Source organism: Rhinopithecus roxellana, chromosome 21, assembly GCF_007565055.1.
Source record: "Rhinopithecus roxellana isolate Shanxi Qingling chromosome 21, ASM756505v1, whole genome shotgun sequence".
Lineage (NCBI taxonomy): Eukaryota > Metazoa > Chordata > Mammalia > Primates > Cercopithecidae > Rhinopithecus > Rhinopithecus roxellana.
In genome coordinates this window covers 18,131,013-18,143,805 of record NC_044569.1, presented here as the reverse complement: position 1 = coordinate 18,143,805, position 12,793 = coordinate 18,131,013, and the positions used below count along the sequence as shown (strand labels likewise).

The window sequence follows — 12,793 nt, the reverse complement described above, 5'->3', positions numbered from 1 at the left end:
TAGATCATTGTTACAATCAGGCAGAGCATATTTATATGATTTTCCCTTCTCTTCAGCTTGAATGGTTACTGGCAATGTGATATGGGAAATGAAATAGCGTCTGACTTGCTCACTGGGCTAAAGCCTTCGTTTATAACCTACAGAGAATGAAGAGGAAAATCTTCTTTCTGGCCCAGCAAAGGAACAAAACACCATCAGTTGTTCTGGTACTTTAAAGGCTGTGCCATCATATCTGGAGCTGGAAGCAACTGGATTTTCATGTTAAGTTACTTAAGATAACAATAAAGAGAAATAAATACTGTATTCACAACAGAGACAAGATTCCTTCCAGACTGGGATTGGTAGAGTACCAGGTTTCAGATACTTCTGAACCTAGTTCCTGGCTCTTAGTCTCAGTGGGCCAAAGATCACACAAGCCACCTTCTAGTCAGCTGTGTTTAAACAGCTGCCTTGTGAGCATGGCTGTGCACAGGCAACTGTACTACAGAAAGCTCAGCAAGGCATAAGCTTACAGCAACATTTTCAGAACACATTAAGTATATGGTTGACAGCAAAGGAAGGTTTTTAAAAAAACTCAAACTAAACTATTAACATAATAACATGGAAATAAATCTATGTACTCATAGCCAACTGATATTTGACAAAGGTGTGAAGAACATACAATGGAAAAAGGACAGTCTTTTGAAAACTGGATATCCACATGCAGACATGCAGAGAGTGAAACTAGACCCCCTATCTCTCATCAGATACAAAAAATCAAATCAAAATGGAATAAAGGCTTAAATGTAAGTCCTCCTGAAACTATGGAACTACTTGAAGAAAACAAAGAGGAAAAGTTCCATGACATTGGTCAGGAAAATGCTTTCCTGGATATAGCCTCAAAAGCACAGGCAACAAAAGCAAAAATAGACAAGTGGGATTACATCAAAGCTTCTGCACAGCAAAGGACACAAATAACAGAGTGACAAGACAACCTGCAGAATGGAAGAAAATATTTGCAAACTATCCATCTGATAAGGAGTTACTATGCAAAATATATAAGGAACTCAAACAACTCAATAGCAAGAAAACAAAGTGAGTAAAAAAATAGGTAAAAGACCTGAATAGACATTTCTCAAAGGAAAACATAAAAAAGGCTACTGGGTACATGAAAGAATTCTCAAAATCAATAATCATCAGGAAAATACAAATCAAAACCACAATGAAATATCACTTTACTCCGGTCAGAATGGCTGTTACCAAAAGGACAAGACAAGTGTTGGCAAGGATTGGAGAAAGAAAACTCTTGTATACTATCGGGTTGGAATGTAAATTAGTACAGCCATTATGAAAAATAGAATGGATGTTCCTCAAAAAATTACGAAAAGAACTACTACATGATCCAACCGTCCCACTGCTGGGTATATAGCCAAAGAAAATGAAACAAGTATGTCAAAGAGATATCCACTCCATGTTTACTGAAGCACTTACAATAGCCAAGATATGGAATCAACCTAAGTGTCCATAAATGGATGAATGGATAATGAAAATGTGGTATATATACACAGTGACTACTATTCAGCCATAAAAAAGAATGAAATCCTGTCATTTGTGGCAACATAGATGAACCCGAAGGATTTTATGTCAAGTGAAATAACCCAGGCACAAGAAACAAATACTGAACTGGTTTGTCTTGGCCTCAACTGCTTTCCAACAAGCAATCTCACTTGTATGTAGGATCTAAAAATGTTGATCTCATGGAAGTAGAGAGTATGATAGTGATTACTAGAGGCTAGGAAGAGTGGAAGGTGAAGACATGGGGAGAGAGGGGTCATTGGGTACAAAGTTACAGTTAGGAGGAATAACTTGTAATGTTCTATTACGCAGAAGGGTGACTATGGTTAACAATATTGCATTGTATTAGGTTGATGCAAAAGTAATTGCAATTTTTACCATTACATTTAATAGGAAAAAAACACAATTACTTTTGCACTAACCTAATCTATTTCAAAATAATTAGAAAAGAGGAGTTTGAATGTTCTCACCATAAAGAAATGATAAATGTATAAGGCAACGGATGTGCCAGATTCTCTGATTTGATCATTACACAACATATGCCTGTATTGAAACACCACAATGAATCTCATAAATATGTATAATTATGATGTATCAATAAAAATAAACTATTTTTTAAAAGCTCCCAAATAATTTATCAAGTCCCTCAAAGCACGTACTCAAGCATTCCCCAAATCCGGTCAAGAAAAAAGAAGCTTCACAAAATCAACACCTTTCCCCATCAGTAACTCAAAAAGAAACAAAACAAAGTAAAACAAAACAAAAACCTTTAACACTTTTCTGTTGTCATTAAAACTCATCTTAAAAAAAAAAAAAAAAAAGCTAAAAAAGTCAACAGTACATCCTAGAAATAGGCTAATTCCAGTTCCAGTTCTGAAAATTCACTAGCTGGGTATGATTTGGTGAAATCTCCCTTTCTTTCTTCACATCTTACACACAGACACACAAAGGCACAGGGAGAGCACCAGCGGTAACTGTTTGTAGAAGTCATAGAAGAATAGAGAGAAGTGACCTTAGTAACTTTTTACTTCAGGGACTGAGAATCTAATCCTGTTGCTGTAGGCCTGGTGTGCCTCTGTTTATCAGGGTCCAACAATCATCATGTTACCATATGACTGAAAAATATAAAGTCGACAAATATTTTTAAAGGTGACAAGATTTCTGTTGCATTGAGCAATCTCAGAAGATACTATCTTCATTTTAATATAAAATGTATCGGATCTACATGCCTGAACAGAAAAAGACACCAACATGTAAAGGATATACAGCTGTAATAGGCCTTCTTTCCCAGTCAAATTTGAAATAAAAGACCTGAAGATCCAAAGCTACATTAATGCAAATTCTGCCTGTTGCAAGTATACTTTTTGATTAAATTGGCATACATCAAGTACAATTAGAAAGGCTATTTATAACGAAGAAATACATAATTCTGCATCTTAATGTAGATGACAATTACAGCTGATGGTTGCTAATTATCATTACTTCTTTTGCTTTGAGTGTTAGATATTTCCTGTATGATCTTTATTGTTGGCAATGGACACACCTAATTCTGGAAGGCACAAAATGGTTAATTATCAGTTATATCTGTGCTCATAACACATTCATTTTAGGAGCAAATGGTAACTTGCCCAGCTCTGGTTTCACACTGGAGACTAAAGGATCAAGTAGACTTGGTAAACTCTGACTCATTCATTTGGTAGGAAAGGTATTTATTTAACTTTCTTTTAGAGTCAAGGCTCACCTACCCCGAGGTGTTCAGAATGACAGGGAGAGAGCCCCTCCACTCCTCTTTCCAGGTGGAGTGGTCTGTGGGGCATTGCTTGTTCCATTCAAGTAGAAATGAATGGTACATTTAATTCAGCTTCACCACCCTCTTATGCCAAGATGACCACTGTGCTTATTCTCTTAGGCAGCTTAGAGGGTGTGTGATCAGTGTGGAGAGCCAGAAGTGAAATGGAGAGAAAGAAACATTGCAGCTTTCAGCACAGAAAACTATAATGCTCCCTTTGCTTATGCTGTAAATTACATATTTATTTTGTTAGCATGAGATAGATGAATATTTCTACATATAAAGGTGCCCAGCTAAAATCCGTATAAGTGATATTAACGTCTTATGGTTAGTATTATTGAACCTTAAAAGCAATAAACTTTACGAGTCAATAAATATTACATTTGCAACATAGTTAACATTCCTTTACTGTCTCTAGCACTTATTACACATTGTAACTGCAAGTCTACAATACATTATTCATATTTGGGGTGTCACCAAGTGATGGATTGCTGTAGGAGAGGCTGTCCTTTAAATAAATCTACAAATAAAAATGCAAATGTTAACATTTTCAGGCACAACTTTTTCCATCTTGAATGGGGAATGAAAATTTTACATAGTATTGACAGCCGGCAGTGAGAACAATTAACAACTAACACTGTGAATGAGAAAGATACTCTGCCACACCTGTTTTTTTCACCAGGACATGGAATGAAATGGAACTTTGCTAGGTATTTTCAGAGAACAAAGGAAAACCCGTCTCCCACTGGCATCTGTCTCACCCCCATCCTTGTTTGCAGGTCTTGAAAAATCTTGGAATTTAAGGTGGACAGGGGAAGAGCTTTTACTCTCGTTCCCATTGGTACTTTCAAAGGTCTGTTGAGATAAAGAACAATAGGCTCTTCTCTTACATTAAGAGTTTGCATGTAACTGATATGTAGTCTATTAAAAAAATGCCTTTTCTACACTTTGAAATAAAAACAATTCAAATTATCCTGATTCTGAAATCTGGAAGGCCACCACTATGCCTTCTTGGTAACTGATTTTCATAGTACTGATTTTTTTTTTTTTTTAACTCTGAACTTCGTATAAGAGACTTACATGATGCCATCATGCATTTCTAAGGATAAAATCTGGTGTGCTACACGTTGTTTTATTAATACAAATGCTCATTACCTAGGAAGCTTCTCAGAATCTATATTTAGCTGATCTGCAGTATTAAGGACAAATAGATAATACTTTTTTAAAGTCTGTAAATATGACTCTTCAGAGCAGTTTTAACCTGGGCTTGTAAAACTCTACAATGTTGATATGGTCCATTCAAAAGGTATGTGCTGAGGATGTTTTATAAAACTCTTACTGGGGAAACATTGTATTTCATTTTTTCATACTTCCCTCTAAACTGAAATGCAACTATCAAAAACATTAATATATTAAAGTGGTGTTAAAGATCTCATTCTAATCTTTAACAACAGGAAAATTAACTCAGATTGAAAATCCAGATAATCTTCCTTCTTTACCTCTAATTCCTCCAAATGAATCCCTCAAGGTGAGCTAGGATGGAAACCCTCTGAGCACAAGCTTTCAGCCACAATGTTAAGGGATCCAAAGAGGAAGCCCCATCAACATTTCAGAACCACAACTTACTGTGGGTCTTTGGCAGAGTGTCAAAAACAGTAGCGTTAAAAATAAAAGAAAGCAGCTGGGCGTGGTGGCTTACACCTGTAATCCCAGCACTTTGGGAGGCCAACGCGGGCGGATCATGAGGTCAAGAGATCGAGACCATCCTGGCAAACATGGTGAAGCCCTGTCCCTATTTAAAAAAAAAAAAAAAAAAAAATTAGCCAGGCATGGTGATGGGCACCTGTAGTTCCAGCTACTTGGGAGGCTGAGGCAGAAGAATTGCTTGAACCCGGGAGGTGGAGGTTGCAGTGAGCCGAGATCGCAACACTGTACTCCAGCCTGGTGACAGAGGGAGACTCCATCTCAAAAAAAAAAAAAAAAGCAGCAACAGTGAAAGGATGTGGCAAACTAGTTAAATTCTCTTTTTGATTGTGTGTGGCCTCCAAAATAGAGAGGTTGTCATTCTCAACTATTACAATATTTAAGATTACAAGGTTTGGAGTCTGAAATGCTGACTTTGCCTGTTATTAGCTATGTGACCTTAGACTGTTTTTCAATGTCTATGAGCCTTAGTTTCCTAATTTTAAAAATGGGGATAATAGTACCACCTCATAAGGTTGTGAAGATTAAATCAGACAATGCATATAAAGGGCTTGGCAAGGTCCTGGGGGACATGGCAGATACTTAATAGATGGCAGCTACTGTTATTATCTTTTGTGTTGGGGTCATTTCTCAAAAGTTCTTTAAGATGCTTACCTTTCCAGCTCCAGAATTAAAGGAATGACAAAAAGAGCCAAAATAGGATGAACACACTGTTTCCTAGGTTTGGCTTCTGTGGAACAGCATATCTATAGGCACTGGTCTGGAATACAACTTTTTAGAGGAGGAATAAATAATCTTTCTCTTCCTTTTGAAATTACTTCAAACCAAAAGAATAAATTTTAGAGTACATCTTTAAAATCATCAGACTTGAGACCTGTAATTTAGGCATTTCTACTTTGCAAAGCCAGTGGACTTTAAATTAACTACAAATTAAGTCTTAACATTTATATTCAATTCATTGGATAAGCTGCTATGAATTTCAGTGCTTAAAACCAATCATATCCCTGAGGAAACATAAACCAAGCCCTTTTGGTATTGATGTTTATATATTCAGCCTTAATTGCATAATGTGGGAGTTGGTTTATTAGATATAAGAAATTTAAAATAATACATTTCTTTCCCTGACTCCAGAAAAGGCTGATCAAATGCTTAACCCCTCAAATGTGTCTGGTGTAAGTAAATGTTGGTATTCCTTTAACTAGTACAAAAGCCACTATCATGTTCAATATCAATGATTTCAGCTAGTTAAACTTATAGTCTAAGTGTATAACTCCTCTGTGATAAACTGGAAAAGACCTGCTGCTAAACAGACTTTCTGGTGAAGGATAGGTTTAGCTTTATTTAGGTTTCTATGGAAGCCCTTCCCATTACCATGATCAACTAACAAAGAGAATGTATAAAGAAAAGGACTCCATATGGTTCAAACTGGCCAAATCTAGATGCTTCAAAAGAAGGACCTCTCTTGAGAAAGAATCACTAAGAGTTGTCAAGATTTTTCCATTCCTTATTAAATAAACTTCAAAAAATACTCTCATAGGGAGAATATTAAAAACTAAAGAATCTCTGAAGCTTACCGGGAGGTGGTGTGCTGTAATGATGGTGAGGCTGTGGTGACAAAATCCTTTAGGCTTCCTGTTGGCATAGGAGATGTGGACGCATCTTTTCTAACTCCTGTCATTGTACCTATATGAACAATAAAGAAAATAATTTGGGCATTCGATAAAAGAAAATGGAAAAGTTCATTCTCAGTAAATATATAAGACATTATAGGAATGTCCAAGCTTCAAAGGTAAGCCACTTGTTTCCCTGAAATGTAACAATGGCATATGAAAAACTCTCTTCAGTTTTGCAAACATGGGAAATCTATAATGTACTTTAAGAAAATATATTTGTGCAGTGACAGACTAACCAGAGATTTTGTTTTTAAACCTGATTGCCTAGCAAACCCCTGCTGATCTTGATTTACTGTGAAAATGCCCAAGGAGGTAGGATGTTTTATTTTGTTCCCTTTAACTTTCATAAGAAAGATTCCAGCACTTTGTACCTCTAAACCCTCCAAATTGCATTGATCCTCTTTAAAACACTTTCAAGATATATATAACTCTGGAAAGTTTCTTTTAGAGAACTCAACATTGGCTAAAACACACATCTTAATTGGAAGATATGCTCAAGTAGTATTCATTCGAGTGCCATGGGAAAGTTCCTAAGCAATAGTTTATCCTCCCAGGAACTGCCTGACTTGGCCTCAATTCCTTTCCAACAAGCAATGTTCTGTTTGTAATTCCTTTTCTCTTCTGCAGTGCGAAATAAAAAGATGGTATGCACAGAAATATTATTTTTATTTTATTTTTCAGTTATTATTAGTTTCTAAACAACATAAAATACCGCTATATTTATCTTGGAAGACTATAAGACTCACATTCACAGTTCTTCTTTTGGTTCTTTGAAAACTGTTATCCGGGATGCGTGAAGTTATTTGGGAAGATCCACTCTCTGACAAAAGGGAGAGTATTCAAATAACCAAAACTTTGGAGTGCTGGGAATACCAGACCCTAAAATGCCAGGAGTACAGTATGCTAACTTTGGGAATGGCAACAGGTTGCGTGTAACCTGAAATCATCAGGCATAGAGAAGGCTAGAGTCTTATGGCTACAGCGATTAGCATCAAAACGATCACCATTATCCTTGACTTCAAAACCTATACTCTTTATGTCAACTATTCTCTACTCTGTTTGTTTGTCTGTTTATTGAGACAGGGTCTCGCTCCATCACTAGGTTGGAGTGTAGTGGTGCAATCACAGCTCACTGCAACCTTGACCTCCTGGGCCCAAGTAATCCTCTTGCCTCAGCCTCGTGAGTATCTGGGACCACAAATGTGTGCCACCATGCCAGGCTAATTTTTTATTTTTATTTTTGTAGAGATGGGGTCCCACTAATCTATTATGTGTAGATGTAAAAGACCAGCCTCTAAATGCACAATTCAGTCTTCTTTATATATAGAAATCTGTGGTACCCTCAACCCAAACAAGTACATATTAATACTGGCCAGTGCCAGGATTAAGCTCAGGCTTAGTTAATAGGGAGCGGAAGGAAGGTATGAGAGTAAGGACACAAGACACTCTTGACAATCACATAAAGAGACATAGAGGATGGGCTCAGTGGCTGACACCTGTAATCCGAGCACTTTGGGAGGCCAAGGCAGGAGGATCAGGCCAGGAGTTGGAGACCAGCCTGGGCAACATAGCAAGATCCTGTTTCTATAAGAAATAAAATTAGCCAGGTGTGGTGGCATGTGCCGGTAGTCCTAGTCCCAGCTACTCAGGACGTTGAGGCAGGAGGATCCCTTGAGCCCAGGAGGTTGAGGCTGCAGTGAGCTATGGTCATGCTACTGCATGCTAGCCTGGGCAACAGAGCAAGACTGTCTCAAGAAAAAAACAAAACCAAAACCACAGATAACACAAGGCAGTATAAGGTAATATACATACAATATGCTTAGTGTGTATATAAGTTTTATTGAGGTATAATTTGAGTATCATAAAATTTACTCATTTTAAATGTAGAGTTTGATAAATAGTAACTTTATATAGTTATGAAAGCATGGCTACAAACCATTTTTTTTTAATTTGCATGGTACTTACATATTTCTTTCTAAAATCCAGTTTTAGAATATTTCCTTGCTTCAGAAGGTTCCCTCTTGCCCATTTGTAGGTAATACTTGCTCCCGGCCTTAGTCTGGTACTAGCCCCCTCTCTATCTCTATTGTTTTACCTTTTCTAGAAATTATTTTTTATTTTCATAAAAACTTTTTGTGATAATATCTTTATAACAAATTTGCAGATAGGGAAAATAAGCAATAAAGAGCCTATGTGACCTGCCCAAGGTCACCGAGCTATAAGTGATGGAGCTAGTATCTATGTCCAAGATGACCCGAGAGCTTTGGCCATTATGTTATGCTGCTGTAATAAGTACTATGAAAAGTCTGAGGAATTAAGAAATGGGAGAGTTCACATTTGGCTATAGGATTTGGGGAACATTTGATGCAGGAGGTAGGATTCTTTGATAGGAAACAATGACAAGTATGAAATGGGAGACAGAGACTTACATTAGCAAAAGCATTAAATTGAAAACCTAAAGGCTTAATATTTCATTTAGTCAGGAAATATTTATGGAACATCACTATGTCCTTGACCCTGCTAATCACGTTCAATGCAGTATCTCATTAATCCTTACAACAGTCTTTAAATTATATTATTGTCCTTATTTTATAGATAAGGAAGTGGAAATTGTAAAAAGGTCAAGAAGCATGTCCGATATCACCCAGCTGGTAAGAGCAAAGCTGGATTTTGAATGCAATCAAGGTCTGTTTGGCTCTGTATGGTAAACTTGTAAGCATTATTTTAGAGGAACTCAAAAATAAAACAGTAACAACAATGATAAAAAAAAAACCAAACTGGTCCTTGGAGAGATTAATTTTGAGGCAGAATTTAGAATAGAGTGGAATAGATAGAACAAAGGCAGGCAAAGCAGTTCACTACTAATACAATTGTCTGGGTAGAATCCTGGGTGATTAAGAGGAAATTAAGATGGACAAATAGGGGTAGAAACAACTGAAAGGGATTTGTGAGTGAGGTGAAAGGGAAGAAGAAATGCTTGGTAGTGACAGAATATAAGTTATCTTTTTGGTCACTATCACAGAATACCTGGGGACAATTTAAAGAAGGAATTTAAAACAGACTTTTAAATTTTAACAGGAATTTAAAAGTCCAGGGACTTTTATAATTGAAGAATTATACCTCATAATTGTAGGCACAACAATGTATATACGTGTGCTCATTTATTTTTCTGAAGAAATAAACCATATATTTTACCAAATTCTGAAAGGGAATGGGACCCTGAAAAGGATAAGAATGATTGCTGTAAAGCACAGACCAAGTTTAACTGTTCTTTTTTCTTAATTCTCTAAGTTCTATTTCTTATTGCATTTCCACAAAGCTATATATCAGCTTTTAATTGTATTTGTTCCCTTTATAAATTTTATATAGTATTAAGTATACCAACAATTACAGTTATGCATATTCATGGAACTCTATATTCCCGTATATTTAAACACACACACACAAACACAGACACACACACACACACACACACACACAATAATAACATATGCTTAAAAAAAATAAAAATGCTGGCAGAGTGCAGTGGCTCAGGCCTGTAATCCCAGCACTTTGGGAGGCCATGGCGGGTAAATCATGAGGTCAGGTGTTTGAGACCAGCCTGGCCAACATAGTGAAACCCTATCTCTACTAAAAACACAAAAAATTAGCTGGGCCTGTTGGTGGGCACCTGTAATCCCAGTTACTCAGGAGTCTGAGGCTAAAGAATCGCTTGAACCTGGGAGGCAGAGGTTGCAGCGAGCCAAGATCGTGCCACTGCACTCCAGTCTGGGAGACAGTGCCAGACTCTGTCTCAAAAATAAATAAATAAATAAATAAATAAATAAATAAATAAATATAAAAATAAAAATGCTGGTAAGAATATTACTAGGCTGATTGATTTCATATATAAATGTGTATTTTATATACATGTAATATATGTGAATGCATTTACATAAACATGCACATATATTTTCACATGCACAGATGGAATTGATTATAATGGATCATGTTCTATTTAGATATAACTGGGTATATTTCATGGTAATTTTTTTTCTTAGAGCTCAATGTTTAAGAAAACTCTGTTTCTAGGCCCTTTGTTTTATTTTATATTTTTTAAACAGCTGAGCCATATTATCTATTCAGTTTAAACAAAACCAGTATAATCCATTCCCAGCTCAAGAAAGCAAGCCCTGGCAGCACTGCCACCCAGATACATCACCAATATCCATCCCCAGTCACAATTCCTTCTCGCCTCCGGGGACCCCAACTATTCTAATAATTATTTCCTTTCTATGCTTTATAGTTCTACCATTTATGTGTTTGGTTAAATATGTCATTTAGCTTTGTTGCTTTTGAACTTTATAAAAATAGAAACGTATTATATATATTATTTTTGAGACTTCTTTTGCTTAAATTGTTTGCAAAATTTACCTATGCTGATAATTTTTATGTACTGCAGTTTTGTTGTTTTATTTGCTAAGTACTATTCCATTGTATGCATTTGTGACTTTTTATCCATTCTGCTATTGAGGGACATTTGGAGTATTTCTGGTTTGGGGCTATTATGAAGAATGCTGTTGTGGCAGATACTGTCAGTTATCCACCAAAATGTACTCCTTCCTTCTTCCTAGGTACACAGCTAGATTATATTCCCCAGTCCTCCTTGTAATTATGTGTGGTCAGGTGGAAAGCCAGTGGGTATTATATGTGCTACTTCTGTTGTGTCCTATAACAACTTTTCATGTGTACTCTTCCAATACCTCTCCTTGTCCTTGGTGACCTACTATAGCAGAGTCAACAATTTCCTATACAGTTGGGCAGATATCATGAAAGAATGTTGGACTGTCACATGCTTTTTCTGTGTAAACTGAGATGATCATGAGGTTATTCCTTCATTCTATTAATGTGTATTACGTTCATTGATTTTTGTATGTTGAACTGCCTTTGTATTCTTGGGCTAAATCTCACTTAGTTATGATTTATAATCCTTTTAATATGCTGTATTTGGCTTGTTAGTATTTTGTTAACTATATTTTCATCCATATTCATAAAGAATATTGGTCTATAGTTTGCTTTTCTTGTGACATCTGTCTCTGGCTTTGATATCAGGGTAATGCTGGCCTCTTGAGGGGGGCAGGGAAGTGCAGGGAGGAAAAGGGCAGGGTTCCTGGTGAGGGTTCCACCATTGGGCCTGTGCCCATGGACCAAGGTGAGGACAAGCACTCCTGATTGGCACCCAAATGTTGCATTTTCCAAGACCACTCTGGCCTGCCACCCCCACATCCTGTGCCCATAAAAACCCCAAGACCCTAGTGGGAAGGGACAGAAGCTGGTGGATGTCAAGAGGAACACACCGGCAGAAGAGCACACAAGCAGCTGGACGTCGAGAGGAGCGTAAGAACATACCAACAGGCATCAGGCAGATACCACTGGCAGGCCACTGACTGGTGGAACGATGTAGACAGCAAGGGGAATTTGGCCAGAGCGGTTGGAAGAGAGTCCAGATGCTAAGCAGCCCAACTCCAGGGTAAAACTACCTTCCCACTCCATCCCCCTTCTGACTCCCCATCCATCTGCTGAGAGCTACTCCTATCACTAAATAAAACCTTGCATTCATTCTCCAAGCCCACATGTGATCCAGTTTTTCCCGTACACTAAGGCAAGAACCTGGGAAACAGAAAGCCCTCTGTCCTTGCGACAGGTAAAGGGTCTGATTGAGCTGGTTAACACAAGCCACCTATAGACGGCAAAACTAAAAAAGCACACGGCAGCATAAGCCCACTGGGGCTTCAGGAGCTGTAGACATTCACCCCCAGATGCTGCCATGGGGTGGGAGCCCCACAACCTGCCCGTCTGCATGCTCCCCCTAGAGGTTTGGGCAGCAGGGCACTGAAGAAGCGAGCCACTCCCCCGTTACAAACCCTGCGAGGGGGATAGGGGAACTTTTCCTGTTTCATTAGGATGTATTCCTTCCTCTTACATTTTTTAGAAGAGTCTGAGAAGAATCTGTGCTAATTGTTTAAATGTTTGGTAAAATTCATCAGTGAAGCCATCTGGTCATGGGTTTGTTTTGTTGGGAGGTTTTGATTAC

At 37.5% G+C, this 12,793-nt stretch overlaps 1 protein-coding gene across 4 annotated transcripts in view; it reads right to left on the bottom strand.

Moving 5' to 3' along the window:
* The window catches only part of KIAA1328 (KIAA1328 ortholog), a 397,521-nt gene that overhangs the window by 43,710 nt on the left and 341,018 nt on the right, over positions 1-12,793 (bottom strand). For all 4 annotated transcript variants that reach the window (XM_030925946.1, XM_010385375.2, XM_030925948.1 and 1 more), the window contains one exon: positions 6,622-6,730. In XM_030925946.1, the coding sequence (XP_030781806.1) occupies positions 6,622-6,730 (109 nt within the window). The remainder of the gene's footprint in view (positions 1-6,621; positions 6,731-12,793) is intronic.